We start from the raw sequence: 18,684 nt of genomic DNA on the forward strand, positions 1-18,684 counted from the left end.
CTGAAAATTAAACAGTACTTTAGGAATCTCTCTTTTACGTTGAGGAAGCATGATAATAATTTTTCATGGAAAGAATGCAGGGATGTCTCACTTTTGTAGATTTTTAGGAAAAACCAAGCCTATAAATTCAATTATATTTAGTAAATATTTAGTAGTTTGACTTCCCAACAATAAATTCTTAATTTTATTCTTTTTTTTTTTTTGCTTTTGTTTTTCGCTTGCCTAACTACACTCATATTTATTAGTGTACAGCACATTCTGTATAATTGGATAACATCACATGTACATATTTATCTGGTCTTGTAGTTGTGGATGAACAGAATGCCCATACAGAAGAGCAAGTAAATCAGTCACCAATTGAATATAGTAAGGAATTGGATGAATTCAAGGAAGAGGAAAAAGAAGAAGATACTAAAGAATCTGACTCTCAACCAAGTAAGCAACCAGAAAACAAGAATTGCATATGAACTCTAACCAAAAAATTGAAGATAATCTTGCTTTACAGTTTCTATCAAATTAGTCAAGTTTTGGTGGAAAATTTAAAAATAATCGGCCTGTTGATTAATTTATTTGTTTAAAACATAGGTCGTAAACATATGCAAAACACAAAGGGTGCATCAGACCATATATATTGTACAAGAAAAATAGTATCTGCATTCACAAATGTATCTTAATATGCAGTATGCAGCAATTTTAGGCACTTCATAAAATTTAAAAAAAAACTTTGTTTCATTCAGTTTTCCATTTATATGTACTTATATTCCAGCTAGGACTGAAACAAAACTATCCTCATAGTCTAGGCTGGCTCACGTAAGCCAAGCCGACTTGCTTCCCACTTTTACCTTCTGTGCAGAATGGTAATATTTATATCCTGGCTTGTTAAATCACATCTTTGCACCTTGTGCAAAGCCGTGAATGGTGGTTTCACTTTGGCTTATGGACCAGGATGTGAAACTGCAGTTTGAAATTGGTTTCACATTGTGGCTAATAAGCCAGAGTTAAGTCATCATTCCCAACTTCTGATGAGCTGGAGCATAGATCAAGGAGCCCGGTTGTTTGGTGCCCCATAAGACAAGGAGAGAGCACTAGGCCTCCACGTGTATTAGTAACAGACACCTGGTTTAATCGAGTGAACGGGCTCTTTCAGTTTTGATTTTGCATCAAATTCTTGTTTTTCATTAAGTGGAGTCTTCATGTAAATCAGCCACCAGTGGAATGTAGTTACTATATTGCACTTGTTGAAATGACAGCTTTTAATTGTCTGTTTTGATTGACATGGGCACCCTCTACACCAGTGTTTCTCAACGTTTTTGGAGTCATGGACTGGTACATTATTCACATGCCGTTTCCTGTTAGTAAGGGGGTTGCCCCCCTCACCCCCAACCTCACCCATAGGCACCCCCCAAAAAACAATTTTGGGCAGTTCTCCAGAGCTCATTTCCAGGCAGCCCTCGCTGATGGATAATGTTCATTTCAAGGAAGTGAAATGAACATTATCCAGCAGTAAGGGCTGCCTGGAAATGAGCTCTGGAGAGCTCCCCGTGGCCCCTGCCAGCCCGAAATTGTTTGGGTTTTTTGGGTGTGTGTGTGTGATTTTTATTAGTGATGCCTCACGGACCGGTACCCAATGCCTTGCAGACCGGCACCGGTCCACAGACCGGTGGTTGAGAAACACTGCTCTATAGACTGAGTCACCAAGTCATAAGAAATATACTGAAGTAACCTAAGATGCCTTCTTTTCTTCGCCCAGCAAGAGTTTCTTGTTTCTGAAGTGGGATTGAGCTAACCTTGTCAGTGACCTAGGCTTTCTGTTCAGGGATGAATGGGATACAAATTCCAAACATGAAAAAGATACGTAGGAATTTTAAATCAAATAGTTTGCTAGTACTGTTTTACTTGAGATGAGATTTGAGGAAACATAGTTTCAAATACTCTTTTCTTATACTTGCTATTTACCTCATGAGTGCTGTATTCTGGAAACATATATATTTTTAAAATCTTCCAGTAGAAACTGTAAGGATTTAATTTTGTTGCTTGGTTCTTAGGGATGTCCTATGGATGGGTGAAAAATTCAGTGAAGGTGTATCCTTCCTCAGATTCCAAATGTGAAAATTTGCTTCTCGTTACTTAATTATTTGTGCCAGAGGGGATGTTTTTCATTTGTTTAATTCAAGCTATTGGAGAAGAAAACAAACTCTGTTATCCTCTTACCTTGGGCCGGACAACTGGGAATTTGGGGCACAGTTAAGAGTAGTGAAACAGCTAAGGCTTGGGGCATCTAAATCCATTGACACTAGACATATTTAATGATGTCAGTGCAAGGGACAATTAAAATTTCTTCAACTTCCTGTTTTCCTGAAGAAATTAGTTTTTACTAATTACGGTTTATGGCATTAGTAGAATACTTATCAGTATCTTTTCCACCAGTCTTTCTCAATAATGAATATGTATTCTCTTGAATTTCCCCCCATTTTGGTTCTGTTATCTTCTGAAGTGCACAGAGCACAAATAACACACTAGCACAGTAGATTTAGAAAATGAAACAAAACAGAATTCTCCCTGCTGTTGCCTGACCAGATACTGCTCAACCAATAAAAGGAAGATCTTTCCAAATTCCTGAGGCTAGGCAAGGCGCTTCCCTTCCACTTCCTCCAGAGTCACTTTGATTCTATGCCAAAGTGACAGGCTTCTTCATTCTGCTCCACATTCCTTTCCTTTCTGGGCTTCTGTTTGTGTTTTTGTATCATTGCATTGCGTTGCATTGTTGTTAGAGGCAGATTGCTCCTTTGTCTTAAGGCCTCTCTTGGGGTGATTAAGAGCGAACAGCAGCATTTCTAGCTGGCACTGGAAGCCTTTTGTCCCTGCTACAATCGTAGGTGCATTGGACTGTACCCAGTCGCCATTTTTCATAGACATCTTTAATGCCTTTTATGGTGCCTCATATGGGAGGGTTGCCCACCCACTCTAGACTTGGCATGCTGTTGCAGTACTAACAGCTGTTGGGATTTGAGGAGAACTTCTGGCTACAAGTCTGGATAACAGGTGGGTGGGGAGATGATGCTCATTGAACTTTTCCAATTGGAACTACAGAGAGGACTTAACCCAAACCATGTAGTGCTTACATATCAGATAAGGATGACACCCAAATGGATCGTTAACAGTGCCTTTGACTGAGATTGTGATTAACTAGATTCTCAGCCCTGCAGGTTTACTCTCAAGATTTTATTTATTTATTTGTTTGTCTGTCTATCTATCTATCTATCTATCTATCTATCTATCTATCTATCATATTTTTACACTGGCCAAAACTTACGTCTTTGGGTGGTTTACACCAAGATTAAAAGTAAAACATTAATGAAAAACAAAAACAAAAAATTTAAAAGCAAGAAATTTAAAACACAATTTAAAATTTTAAACAATATTCTAAAAACAACATTAAAACAATCAAAACAATATCAGTTAAAAGTCTGGGTGAAGAAATGCATCTTTAGAGACTTTTAAAAAGATGTCAGAGATGAGGAGGCTCTTATTGCACTAGGGAGCGCATTCCAAAGCCTCGGGGCAGCAACGGAGAAGGCCCGTCCCTGAGTAGCCACCAGACAAGCTGGTGGCAAATGCAGATGGACCTCTCCTGATGATCTCAATGGGCACTGGGGTTCATAACGAAGAAGACGTTCTCTTAAAAACCCAGGGCCCAAGCTGTTTAAGGCTTTATAGGTTATGACCAACACCTTGTATTTTGCCTGGAAACATATTGGCAGCCAGTGTAACTCCTTCAATACGGGAGTAATATGGTCTCTCCTGGATGACCCAGAGACCAGCCTGGCTGCCGCATTCTGGACCAACTGTAGTTTCCGGACTATGTACAAGGGCAGCCCCACATAGAGCGCATTGCAGTAATCCAGTCTGGAGGTTACCAGCAACTGTTCTGAGGTTGTCTAACTCAAGAAACGGACGTAGCTGGCATATCAGCTGAAGCTGATAGAAGGCACTTCTGGCCACTGTCTCAACCTGGGACACCAAGGAGAGACGTGAATCCAGAAGCACCCCTAGACTTTGTACCTGTTCCTTCTGGGGAAGTGTGACCTCATCCAGAACAGGCAGATCAAAATTGTCTCTCGAGTTCCGACCCCGCACAATGAATACCTCTGTCTTAGCTGGATTCAGTCTCAGTTTGTTATCCCTCATCCAGCCCATTACCGACTCCAGGCAGGCATTTAGGGAGGTTATGCCCTCTCCCTGACATGGACAAATAGATTTGGGTGTCATCAGCATACTGATAGCACCCTGCACCAAATCTCCTGATGATCTCTCCCAGTGGTTTCATGTAGATGTTAAACAACATCGGAGACAATACGGAGCCCTGAGGGACACCATACAAAAGTTCAGATTTTGAAGAACAGCATTCTCCAAGGGACACCATCTGGAACCTGCCTGAGAGGTACGAGCAGAACAACTGCAAAGCAGTGCCTCCCAACCCCAACCCAGTGCCTCCCACCCCCAACCCAGACACTCCAGAAGGATACTATGGTCGATAGTATCAAAAGCCACTGAGAGGTCCAAAAGGACCAACAGAGTCACACTTCCTCTGTCTATTCCCAATAGGAGATCATCCATCAGGCCGACCAAGGCAGTCTCCACCCCATAGCCAGCCCGGAAGCCAGTTTGAAATGGGTCTAGATAGATAATCCATTTCCTCCAAGACTGTCTGGAGCTGGGAGGCCACCACCCTCTCAATTACCTTTCCCAGCCACTGAAGGTTGGAGACAGGCCTGTAATTACTCAGCTCTGAGGGATCCAAGGTAGGCTTCTTTAGAAGCTGTCTAATAATTGCCTCCTTAAGACTAGGAGGCATCCTACCTTCCCTCAGAGATGCTTTTTGGGGGATCGGGTTGGATAATCTAACGGGGCTGAGGGTTCAAATTCTACAGTAGCCTGGAGATCTTTCAATGGATTCTTGGAGGAAAGGGGAATGAGTCAGAATCCTAATATAATCCCTGGAGTGCTGTAGGGAAGGGACATATCACATAAAGTTAAAATAAGTATATATATTCTAAAACTATGGGCTGGTAGTAGAATGGATATATGAGTCATTGTCCAGATAATCCTCATGTTGTGGTGAAGTCCTTGAATGCCGAAAGTCATTCTCACAAATGTGATTTTGTTAAAAACAAGACAACGAAGGATGTTTTTCTACTTGTGTCATAAATCACTTATATCTCTTTGAAATGTATTTACCCTAATTTAAGTTCTTTTCTATATCTTTCCCCACTTCTTATCTAGAAAAGTTAAATTTTGCTTTATTATCCCTTTTTCCATAGGGTGGGTTCAGATGACACGTAAAAAGTCAGATCTCTGGTTCCTGGAGTTCTGTAGTGGACGTGACTGGAGATAAGTCAACACTGGTCATGTCATACAAACCTGCCAATGTAAACTTCATCAGCCCTACTTATGGTTCCAGAACTGACATCTGTAACTAAGAGTTTGTTACAGATGTTGGTTCTGGCATTGGCAGGTTTGTATGACATGACTAATGTTGACTTATCGCCCCCGTCTCCCCCCGCCTCCCGGGCTCACTGCTGAACTCTGGGAATTGGAGATTCATCTATTTACTTGTGGTCTGAACCTGCCCATAGTTTTCTAGTTTTTCTTGCTTTTTAAAAATGTCCATCACTTCTGCATTTTAATTGAATTTGATTATTCTAATCATTTTAAAAGGTATTAATTTAGAATGGTATACCATTGGATGAAGTTTTCATTCTCTCACTCATTATTCATCATCCTGTAGGAATCTATAGAGCTGTTTGTTTGTTTGTTTGATTGATTTCTATACCGCCCTTCCAAAAATGACTCAGGGCGGTTCACACAGAGAAATAACAAATAAATAAGTTATAAATAAATAATAAATAAATGAGCATCTTACAATGCTCTGAATGAAGTAGAACTAAATATGCCTCTTCCTTGACCTGGTGGAAATATTTATGAGCAAATATTGGAAGATAAATTCATGTTTTCACACAACTCACTTATATAATCTTTATTTGTAAGAAAACTGCTGTTTTCTCTCCTCCAAACAGTTAAATCTGCTCCGAAATCTCCAGACGGACAGAGAAGTCGCATTCCTTCACATACAAGTTCATTTTCAGGCCCAGCCTGCACACCCAACAAAGAAAACCTTCCAGTACTGAACACAAGGATAATTTGCCCAGGTAATACATTTTCTCTCATTTGCTAGTCCTTTCATTGGCATAATACAAAGGTCTATAATTCCACTTGACCCTCGCCATGGCTAGTGTCCCACTCCACTCTGGTGAGTGAGTGTGACAAGCCCCATCCTTTCTCCTCACTTTGAATCTGGGAAGGGGCACAGTTACATTGCTTTTTTAAGGCATGCCAAGGGTCTTGGAAGCATCGGGTTACAATCCATAGCCCTGCTCTTGAGCTTGGACTGGAGAGAGGACAGGAGACTATTCCAGCAGTTGTTTCATGCTTTGGAAATGTTCAGAAAGCCTCAGACATACAGTGCAACTGTGGGAATGATCCCAACCATTCTCCAGTTGGAAGGGGCTTGTCTCTTACACTGAGCTTGCAAGGCACGCCTGGCAAGTTGAAAGCACAGCACAGTTGCAAGAATGTTCTCCTCCTCCTCCAAGTTCAGTAGGAGGACTGGGGCTCTTCCATGTTACATGTACTATTGAGATGCCCAGCCCTTCAGAGTGACCCTGACCTCTTACTGAGTTTTAGAGGCACAGCACAATGTCAGATATAGAAGCAGGTTTCCTGGTGGCCACACAATTCTGGTTCACTACCGAGGCAAACCAAAACTTGTGGACCCCTGCCTCGGTAACTGTACTAGTGTTGTGTTTTTGGTGCAAGGTGTATTATCAAAGCAGTTTAGTAGTTTAACATAAACACTTTGTTCCCAATTTTGAAAGCACCTGCAAATTGATAAAATCTATTAGAGCTTTCAGAGTTCTAGATGAACATTATATAGTCATAAAGATAATTGGACATCATGCTGCATGTATTGAATGATAGGTTGTGAATTTGTAACTGTCTTACTGACATGACTAGCAGTTGCACTGCTAATTAATTTTACTGTAAATGACTTTCAGTCTGAATAGCAGAAACTTTGTTCAGATATCACTTTTATCTGAATTCTGGGAGTAACTGGGGGCTGGCCTTGGCTCATCAATCTTTCCTTGCTCTTCCCCTTCTTCCTTCATCACAGGCATCAGTTGGCAGTGAACTAAGAGAGCCAATATAATATAAATGGGGGATCACTCTGTCTCTGCAAGAGAAAAGGTGTTCTAGAGTCAGAGATAATATGTGAATGTTTAACACAGGATCTCCCACTTCACTTGTTACTTGTGGTGAGGTATGGGTGGGGAGCAAACAAGTTGGAAGCTCATTCCTGGTCTCACCCAATATAAGATCTGAGATGAAGAGGCGATTCTTATGAGCGAGCAAAACCGGGCTGGGCTCCCTTAGCTCAGTTTTGCTCACTCATGAGAACCACGGGGCTCGCGGGTGAGCCAGGTGGCTCCATGGTGGCAAGCCCGCCTAAATACCCTCCCCCTTAAATGACGTTAATGGAGCGAGTGCTTTGTTAACCCCGTTTTAATGATCATGTGTCCTCTGTGGCTGCCCGCATCTGCTGTGAGCACACTCAAGAGCGGAGGGTGGATCCTAGGAATGCACAGCACATTACTGGGGCTCCGGGGGTGGGGTGCCGCGTGTTACCACTTGCCTTCACCTGACCCCTGAAGCTGCCGTGTGAGTACTGGAGCCAAGCTGCCGCTTGTCTGGGCGGGTAACCTGCCTGCCCGAGGAGGGGTGCGTGATCGTCTGTGGGGAGAGCGGGTCAAGCCCGCTCTCCTCGCTGAACCCCTTTCGGCTCTGCACACTGATTGTGTGTAGAGCCATAAAGCATAAGCTGAAGGGCCCTACAGAGGCGGTTACACCTCTTGTCTCATCGCAATCTCTAGGGTCAGTCAAGGGCTTCTGAGTAACTGGACCATCCATATGCCATATGCAAATGATGTGGATCTGCAGAGAGCCACTCTTAGTGGTTCTCCACATGTATGAGATTTCTCTTCAAAATTCACTAGTGCCCACAACAGATGATATTTGGAGCAATGTAGGAACTTGCTACCTGACTTCAGGTGGCTGGGATTGAGTCTGTATAGTATAGTTTTATTGAAAATACTTTGCTTAGTAGAATTGTAGTATAATGTTTGATGTTAAAATATTAGTTGGTTGCACATGATACAGTGGTGTGTGTGGGGGGGTTGATGGTGGCCAAATGATCAAATAATAGGTAGAGGTGGCCCTCCTTATCCATGGACTCCATATCCACAGTTTTGTTTATCTGCAATTGGGTCTTAGAGACCCAGTTTAATTATCCACGGGTAGAAAAATAGGTGAAATTTGCCTATCTGTAGTTTTGAGTGGCCAGAAATGACCCAGAAATGATTTCCGATGTCCTGGAGAATAAGGTATTGCCCTTTCCTTCTCTTATTTCTAGGCGTATGCAGAATATACCAAGTTCTAAATGTTCTGACTTGAAATGGGCCTTTTCGAGTGTTTCGTACTCGAAACAGAACACCCTTCAAATGGAGGGCCTATTTTGAACTTGGAACAGAATGACACTGTTCCGAGTGAAAATGTTCTAAGCAGTAAAGCTGGAAGGAAGGGGAACAGCACACCAAAATAGTGCGTGGAACACTCGAAAATACTCTGAGCTTGTTCTGTTGGAACAATTGGCTCACCTGTTTTTTTCTGATGGAATGTTCCAGGGATTTGCATTCCATTCCAAGCTTGGAACGGAACACAAATCCCATTCCATGCACACCCCTACTTATTTCTGCCCTGCTTGCTTTTTTGGCCCTTAAAAAAAATTAGGAGCCTAATCCCCCAATTCCCATTGACTCAAGGATTTGTTATTTGCAGTTTCCGTATTCACGCTATAGGTGAGAATAGAACCCCCGCAAATAACCAGGGCCACCTGTATTAACTTATAGAACAAATAAGTGAAATGTAAGTGCACTTACATCCCATTGAAGTAAGTGGGAGCTATGAACATCACAAAGTTCATGATTCTCACTTATTTTGGTAGTAGATAAGCACACCTTCCCTCTAAATGAGACCTTTCTGCTATAGATATAATGGGAAATAGTTTGTATTCTCTCACTGATGAGCCTTCTGAATGGCTTCTGATTTTTCCCTCTCTGTTTCTTCTTCTTCATTGTATTCATGCTACAATGAATACTACAATGGAGTATAATTTTAACTCTCTCTGATAACACTGTGCTTATTTATTTAGCATATTTATATACTGGCACAAACTTGTTCCTCTGGGTGTCTTAATGAAGTAGTCCCCTCATCATGGGTTGTTTTGATTGCTTGAGAGATCTGTAGATAGTACAGGGAAGCATGATGCTATAGAAATGTGGAGGCATTCCAGGGGGAAAATGGGAAATTTGGAATAGGAGAATGGCTGGGCTTTTGTTTTTCCCCAAGGCACCATTTCCCATCTTTCCACTGGAAATTTTTGCCAAAATTGGGGGAAATAAACTTGTACATAAATATGTTTTTCACGTACAATGATGTACAATCTACCATATTAAGGAATTAATTGTAAACATGCATTACTCTAAAATCAACTTGCCTGCTTCAGATTCCTCCATTTTCTACAGCGTGTACAAGAAACTGATTTATGTTTAGAAATGTACCCGGCAAGGTGCATTTCTTGTCAAATAGCTTATCAAGAAAAACGCTAATATGTGAAAGTGTGGTTTGTCCATATAGACTGGATTTAGTTCTCAGAATTCTGTGTAGATAAAAATGAAAATTCATAATCAGATGCTATTGATCTTCCAGAAATTTATTCTGATTAGGGAACTGATTCTGATTAGGTGCTAGTATTTTCAGGATTTATAAGCTACTGTTTAAATGACATGATTTCGGTTTCATGAAACTAATTTTATTCACAATTTCTGTGACTGTTGTTGTGTATGGTCATGATACACTACTGAAAATGGACATGTTGTTGCAAAATTTAACCCAATACAAAATTTAACTCAAAATCTATCCAGATTTCTTGATAGTCCTTAACATTGTGATCCGTTGTCATCATGAGAAATGGGTTACTGCGCCTGCACAGGGACTTTCTGGAATTATTTATTAGCTCCTCTCTGGTGCCCCTCCCTGCTGTGCATGTGCTCAGTGCCTTCTTTTACTTGGCAGTCGGGCACTATTTTGATTCAGTTTCTTTTTGACCACGGATGCTTCGAGACCTTCGGATTGTTGCTCCTCAGTAATGAGAAAACAAAGCATTATTTAGTCGGATTTGACTGTGTTTTTGACTACGGACTGTGAGTTTACTATTCTTTGGTTTCTGGAAGTCAGACTTGGTTGTTTGGAATTCTACAGCTTTGCCAGTAGAATAGAGGGAGTGGAGAGAAAAAATACTACTTTCAAATGTTTTTCTCAGTGTAGAGCGAAATTACCTTCTACTGATGAACATGATCTGTGCCTGTTGTGTTTGGGTGAACAGCATGTCCCTGCCGTGTGTAGAATTTGCAAATCGTTTTCAAAACAAACTTTGAAAAATCAATCATTGCGCCTCAGAGCAGCTTTGTACAATGGACGAACTGTGTCCATTGACACCAAGGCTGGAGTCGACATCAAGATCAACATCTATGGGTCCAGCTCCGAAGTCAACATCGACAGTTTCAATGTCAGAGTCTGGGTCTGTGTGTGCACAGTCTAAAACCCTGGCAAATGACCCAGAAGAGATCATCTCCAAAAAGCCAAGGAGCTCCAATGCTGGACATAAGAAACATAAATGGCATTGAGTCTTTTCCAACGCCGACTCTCCACCTCTGAAGAAACATAAGTTGAAGATTCCGCGTCCATCGAGATCGAGGTCTCCATAGTCTACGTCAATTCAATGTCAAGATTCATTGACATAGATGGATCCTTCGCTAACGAACCCTTCGACATTGAAGACTTCTCTGCTCTCTGCTGGCCCTCTATTGTGTCCGTCGACATCGATGGTCATGGTGGTGTCGATGTCAACATCAATGCCAGCCTCGATACCGAGCACATTGGTATTGATGGTCGATATTGAACATGAATTGACTCAACGGAATGTTCCAGATTCACCATTGGCAACAGTGCCTCTTCATTCCTACAAGCCTCTGACATTATCTCCAGCACAGACATCGGTGAGGTCTCTGCTCCTGATGTTTGACAATACTGATGATACCTTCTTAGATCAGAGCATTGCAAAGTCACTAATGAGTATGTTGGACTCTACCACCAGCACTCCTTCTGGCCTCACGTTCCAAGGGTTCTTGAGTGGTGTCTTGGACATTGATGTCGATGTGGATGGAGACTCAACTCCTAAAACTCCATCCATGTCACCTTTTACAAGTTCTACGACTAGAACAGGTCTCTCCTCTTTCCATTTGGTTCCGACCTGCTACGTTGACAGTGACTTTGCCGCCTACCACTGCTGCGACTTTGTGGAGGCCATCTTCTAAGTTTGTCCCTTCGCATCCTTTGCTGCCACAAAGGGACCCTTCATGCGTGTGTGGATTTAGACATGCAATGTCTCCTGAAACTAAACTGGGTTTTGCTGAATTTCATTTATGGAGGGTGCAGCATATGCTATAAAGCCATATTATTCAACAGCAACCTGTTTCTGTGCAGCAATGTGTATGGCTTCCTCAGCCTGCTGCACTCCACCACCTCATTCTACACCTGTGGCAATCGTGGGGGTAAACCAGGGTGTCCAGACTACACCTTTTCCAGTTGATGTGCCTGTCACACCTACGGCACCTTCCTTACCTCAATGTCCAATAATACCACCTCTTGCTGGAGACAGGTCTCATCCCAGCAGGTGCCCCAATATCGGTTGCAGAGGTGATTCCTATACAGTCTTGATGACTCTTACAGAATGACATGAGAATTCTGAATGACATGAGAGATTGCATTGAAAATCTGCCGTTTAGTTGGCAAAGGACTTGTTCAAGTCGGCAAAGGACTCTTTAGTGAGACAACAGACTCTACAATGGAGACCTTTAAAAAGTCAAGGTTGACTGCGAAGAGCTTTTTGTCTACTACAACTACTACTCAAGGCTCTTCCCACTACTGGAACTTCAATTGACAATGTTCTGGCTTCTGGTCAAGACCATAAGGAGTATAAGAAACAGTACAAATCGTACCACAAAAAGGGCTTTGGACAAAAGAACAGAAATCAAGGACCTCATCCTGGAAAAGATGCCTTCAAGCAGTCCTTTTGATCCCCAAAATCGTCCACTACACATACTGTCATCGCCTGCCAGAGTTTTGAACACCAAAGTACTGGCTATCAGTGGCATGCCTGTAATACCACTTCTTTTGCTACCCTGTGTCATACTGGCCAGCCATGCTTCAGCATGGCACCAGATAACATCAGATCAGTGGGTCTTAAGAATTATCAATATGGGTTACTCAATCGAGTTCAAAACTTTGCCAGGCTTTGAGGGCATGATGATCGCTCCCCCAAATCCTGCTTTGTGGGAAGAAATCCAGACTTTGTGGAGAAGGGATCAATAGTGCCAGTGCGGTGGACAGACCAGCTGAAGGGATTCTACTTGTGTTATTTCCTCATCCTGAAGTGGGATGGCAGGATCAGGGCGATTATGGAACTCCAGGGCCTAAACCAATTCATTGATATGCACAAGTTCCGTATGACGACGCTGAAAGGAATTCTTCCACTCCTCGCCAGAGGGGATTGACTTGCTATGTTAGATCTCAAAGACGCGTATTTTCATGTCGAGATTCAACACAACCAATGGAAGTACTTGCGGTTCGCTGTAGGAAGCTCAGTATTCCAGTACAGGGTCCTGGCCTTCAGCTTGTCTACAACATCAAGGGTGTTTACCAAATGTATGGCAGCAGTTGTAGCTTACTTCAGCACGCAAAGTATTGTTGTATTCCCTTTCCTAGATGACTGGTCCCTGGTACACCAGGATAGGTCCCAGATCCAGTATGTCTTGCGACAGTTGGAGGACTTGGGAGTCCAGGTCAATTGGACCAAGTCAAAGCTGCAACCAATAAGATCAATAGACTACATTGGGGCAGTGTTGGACGTGCTGTCGAAACAAGCATACCTACCGGAGGAACAATATCTTCACATTTGTTCTCTGGTGGAGGCATTCAAAAACTAATTGCTACAGCGGGCCCAACAGGTTCAGAGTTTGCTCGGCCTTACAAAGCAACCATCCACCATACTTGCCTACGTATGCGGCAACTACAGCTTTGCTTTCTGCAGTCATTCCACCCAAATGTTGATAGTCAGCAGATGCTGCTAGAAATCCCCCTTTCTGTACCTTGCAAGTGGAAAGTACGGGGAACCTACTTCAAGGCATATCTTTTGAACCTCCAACTCTGACAAGGTGGGTGACAACAGACACCTCCTTGATGATGTGGGGGGCAAATTGCGGGAATCATCAAGCTCAGGGCTTGTGGATGGCATAACGGAAGATGTATATCAACTTCCTAGAGCTGATGGTGGTGTTTCTGGCTCTAAAGACCTTTGTGCCACTAACAAAGGATTCCACAGTACAACTCCAAATGGACAATACTACGGCGATTGCCTGTGTCAATGGTCAGGGAGGCACAGTTTCATGGTCTTTATGTGAGCTAAGCACACAGCTTTAGAACTGGTGCATTTCCCAAAATGTGTTCCTGATTGCCATCCACATCAAGGGTGTGGAGAACATCTTAGCAGACGACTTGAGCAGGACATTCAAGAATCATCAACATCATGAATGGGAACTCAAGTAAGCATACCTGGACCATCTGACCACCACATGGGGGATTTCCCAGGTGGATATGTTCGCAATGGAAAGAACAGGAAATTTCTACAATTCTGTTCTGGAGTGGGCATTGGACAAGCATCTCTAGGGGATGCTTTTCAGTACAACTGGAACAAGGGTCTGCTACATATGTTCCCTCCACTGCCCCTAGTCAACAGAGTTGCAGGCAAGCTGATAAAGGATGGTGCAAAAGCTATTTTTGTGATGCCATGGTGGCCATCCCAGCCGTGGTTTGTATTGCTACTCAGACTGACGGGGAACAATTATTGCCATCTACCTCTCAACTCAGATTTGCTAACAAGAGACAGAGGTCAAATAGTGCACCCAGCTCTGTGGACACTGCAGCTGGCGCTGTGGAAGGTCGGCTGTTAAAGAGAATCCTACTAAACTGTCATAGGCCTTCTATGCGGAAAAATTACACCAGTAAATGTAAGTTTTACCACTTATGAAAAGGACCATGGATTTGACCCATTCAGCACTTGAACGAATCAGGTCCTATGGTACCTTACCAGTCTGAAAGAATCTGGTCTGGTGAATGTATCCTTACGGGTGCAGCTTGCTGCTATTTCAGCTAAGCATGGAAGCTAGCAAGGCAAGACCACTTTCTCTTATCCTCGATGCAAAAAAATTCTGCATGGCATTAATAACATATACCCTCCTATATGCCACCTGGCTGAGCAGTGGAGTCTATCTCTAGTACTAATGGAATCTCCCTTTAAGCCACTTCATGAGGCGAGCTTAAGAACATAAGGACAGCCCTGCTGGATCAGGCCCAAGGCCCATCTAGTCCAGCATCTTGTTTCGCACAGTGGCCCACCAGATGCTGCTGGAAGCCATAGGCAGGAGTTGAGGGCATGCCCTCTCTCCTGCTGTTATTCCCCTGCAACTGGTTCTCAGAGGCATCCTGCCTTTGAGGCTGGAGGTGGCCTTTAGCCCTCCAACTAGTAGCCGATGATAGACCTCTCCTCCATAAAGTTATTGAAACCCCTCTTAAAGCCATCCAGGTTGTTGGCTGTAACCACGTGTCACCATTCTCTTGTGGCAGAGAATTCCAAAAGTTGATTATGCGTTATGTGAAGAAGTACTTCCGTTTGTTGGTCCTAGATTTCCTGGCAATCAATTTCATGGGATGACCCCTGGTTCTAGTGTTATGTGAGAGGTAGAAGAATTTCTCTCTATCCACTTTCTCCACACCATGCATGATTTTATGGACCACTATCGTGTCTCCCCACAGTCATCTTTTTTTTCTTAACTAAAAAGCCCCAAGTGTTGTAGCCTTACCTCATAAGAAAGGTGCTCCAGGTCCCTGATCATCTTGGTTGCCCTCTTCTGCACCTTTTCCAGTTCAACTATGTCCTTTTTAAGATGTGGTGATCAGAACTGTACGCAGTACTCCAAGTGTGGTTGCACCATAGTTTTGTATAAGGGCATTATAATGTTAGCCGTTTTATTTTCAATCCCCTTTCTAATGATCCCTAGCATGGAATTGGCCTTTTCCACAGCTTCCGCACATTGAGTCAACATTTTCAATAAGCTGTCCACCACAACCCCGAGATCCCTCTCCTGGTCAGTCACTGACAGCTCAGATCCCATCAGGGTATACTTGAAGTTGGGGTTTTTCGTCCCAATGTGCATCACTTTACACTTGCATTATTTGATACTGAAAACATCTTTTCTCATCACCATACCTACTGTCTGTCGTGTTAGTGAAATGGCTGCTTTAAGGGCAGATGCACCATATACACAGTTCTTCCTCAACAAGGTGGTTATGCATACTGATCCATCTTTCTTACCTAAAGTGGTAACAGAATTTCACTTGAATCAAAATATTGTGCTTCCATCATTTTTTCATGAACCTGAGACATGCCTGGAACAGGCTTTACATTTGTTGGATGTCAGGCGCTGCCTTCTCCATTACCTGAGAAGGACAAAAGACTTTCAGTGTACAAAGATGCTTTTTCTATTATTTAAATGCAAGAACAAGGGCATGCCGGTGTCGAGACAAAGGCTCTCTCATTGGTTGGTTGAACTGATTTTCTTAACATACAAGCTACAAAACCAAAGGTGGTGAAAGCACAATCCACAAGAGCGTACACTACTTCTGCTGCTCATTTATCTGGACTTGGTTTTAAGGTCTTGTATGCAGCTGCCACTTGGACTTGGACTACACGTATGCATTTTATAAAGCATTATGCCATAGACTTATGTATGGCTGCTGAAACCAGATTTGAAAGAGAGGTACTCAAGAGAGTCGTAGAATAGTGGGTGGAATGGCTGCACCCCCGCCATGGGGGGTGGGGTGGGGAAGCTGGTTAGTCATCCATTTCTAATGATGACAATGGATCACTTCCAGATAAACAGGTTGCTTACCTGTAACCACGATCTGGAGGTGATCCGTTGGCAGTCATGAGACCCACCTGTATCTCCTTACTGCAGCATTGTAAGACTGGCAGATGACTTACCTGTACGGACAGTTGATTGGACACTTGAAGGTATTTCCGCTACACTAGTAAACTGATGTTGTAGGTTTTTGAATTGTTTGTTTTCTTTCTAGATAATGCTAATAATATGAGGAGATTGTTTCCAAGTCCAGTTAAGAAGAACTTCATTTTGTTTGTTATGATGGTGATGGTTTCTGTCTTCAACTTGTATATTATGCTATTTTCCCAATTGGCTTAAGTATCTTTGGGTACAGCAGCTCACTGCTCTAACACCTGGTATATTTTTAATTAATTATTGTTTGAATAAAATGGAGCCATTTATACTTTTAATGTTCATAAACATACTTGAACAGTACAATTTTATGTACTAACAAAGTTAAGAGTTAAGCATTTGTGTTCTTAAAGTGATTAAAATAAGTTTACATGTGATAAGAAAATAAGTGTTGCATATGTTTGAATGTTCCAGTAAAACTCCTGTTTTCCCTTGGATATGTGGATTATTATGTCCCATTGTTTTCAAAAAAATCCAGACTTTTTACATCCCTAGATGTGATAGGCCAAACTTGAGTTGAGTTGAGCTGGCGTTTACATTATATTTGGTCATAAGGCAATGGTGGTATCCATTTCACATAGTTTATTTTAGAGAGATTTGTTGTTGCTCTTACTTTAAACATGCATCTTTTTTTCTTTTCCCATCAGGTCTAAGGGCAGGTCTAGCTGCCTCTATTGCAGGGAGTTCCATTATCAGCAAAATGTTACTAGCAAACATTGATCCATTTGGTGCTACACCTTTTATTGATCCTGATCCAGAATCACTGTAAGAAAAAAACATTGTTTTTTAATTCATGCTTTCTTTTATTTTTCATTTAGCTGGCATTCTTCTTTCCCCCACCCTCATCCCAACAAAGTTAATATGCAAGAAGTCATGCAGAAAACAAAGTGTAAATGTTTCTAATGAATTCAGATATCTAAACTGAGAGAAGAAATACGTTTCACTAGAATTTTGTGGAAAGAGTTTTCTCTGGAGAAGAAATTTGTCCAGGGATCGTCCTATGCCCTCCAGATGATCAGAGAAGAGTATTCGGCTGTCTATGGCGTTCTTCCCACTCAGAGTAGGAAGGCAGGGCACATCTTCTCGTCAACCTACAGAAGCAGCAGATTAAGCTTCCAAGATAGGAAGTGCTGCAGCACTGTTTTCATTTTAGATTTGGACTAGCACATTCAGCACCAGCTTCTTTACTATTCCCTCTCCCATTCCCAGTACAGGCGCAAAAGGGAAACAGACCATTTGTAAGGGTGCAAAGCCTCTTCAAACAGCACAACATTAATGGGACAGCTTGGTCTGCTAATAGAACAGGGCTGCTCAGCTTTGGCCCTCCTGCAGATGTTGGCCTACAACTCCCATAATCCCTGACTATTGGGTACTGTGCCTGGAGATTATGGGAGTTGTAGTCCAAAAACAGCTGGAGTGGGGCAAAGTTGAGCAGGCCTGGGGTAGACCATGAGAAGCTCAAGGACAACTACAGCCACTGCTCTCTGACATTGTTAGAGCCCAATTTCATTTCCCTGTGGAATGGAAAGCAGCTCCCTCCCCCCCGCATCATACACATATATACATCAGTTCTGCTGTTAGAGATGGCAAAGGAAGCAGTAGTAAGAGACAAACTCTGATCTGAGTAGTGTATCTGTTATTTTGAAAACAACTGAGGCAAGGTGTGCTATCTCAGGAGCCTCTTTGCAGGCCATGGTGAGTGTCTCGCCTATGTGATGCACAGTCAATAGTTTAAAACTCCTATTCAGGAGAAGGGAAAACTTTCTGAAGGGAATGTGAAGGTCCAGTGTTCAAACAGAAGAGGCTCTATCCCAGAGCACATCCTGAGTATACTGCTAACCAAAGCTTTCAAAATAGGTGCCTTGTTGAGGGTAAGTTGGGTGTGAAGGCACTGGCAGTTTAGACATCATGCGGAGCCAAGATTAAACCTTGGCTCTATTCTGTGTCTCAGGCTCAGGCATGTGCTTTCTCTGCTCCCCTTCCCACACACAAGTTGGAAGAATTCCACTTCCAGTTATGGCTAGAAACAAGCCACAATCAATTGTGATGGTCCAAACTGGATTATCTTGCCTTAATCTAATTAACATGCTTAAAATAAACCATAATCTAAACCCAGCTCCAAACCTTGGTTCAGATCATGATTTATTTTAAGTAGGGATGGGCATGAATTGATTTTTCTGATTCGATTTAATTGAATCACCCCCGATTTGTTTTGGGTCTGAATCTGGCCAGCTAGCACAGGGGTGATTTGTTTTGTCCACAAATCTCCCGAAACACGTAGATTTGGGTACAGTTTTGTATCCAAATCAATTCACGCAGG

General features: G+C 42.5%; 1 protein-coding gene across 7 annotated transcripts in view; it reads left to right on the top strand.

Moving 5' to 3' along the window:
* DGKH (diacylglycerol kinase eta) overlaps positions 1-18,684 on the top strand; it is a 176,568-nt gene that overhangs the window by 118,009 nt on the left and 39,875 nt on the right. For all 7 annotated transcript variants that reach the window (XR_008319428.1, XM_053309351.1, XM_053309353.1 and 4 more), the window contains 3 exons: positions 307-435; positions 6,078-6,209; positions 17,012-17,129. Coding sequence is in view for 6 of the 7 variants with exons in the window: in XM_053309351.1 (XP_053165326.1) it covers positions 307-435; positions 6,078-6,209; positions 17,012-17,129 (379 nt within the window). In the remaining variant the exon portion in view is untranslated. The remainder of the gene's footprint in view (positions 1-306; positions 436-6,077; positions 6,210-17,011; positions 17,130-18,684) is intronic.

Source organism: Hemicordylus capensis, chromosome 3 (assembly GCF_027244095.1).
Source record: "Hemicordylus capensis ecotype Gifberg chromosome 3, rHemCap1.1.pri, whole genome shotgun sequence".
Taxonomy (NCBI): Eukaryota; Metazoa; Chordata; class Lepidosauria; order Squamata; family Cordylidae; genus Hemicordylus; species Hemicordylus capensis.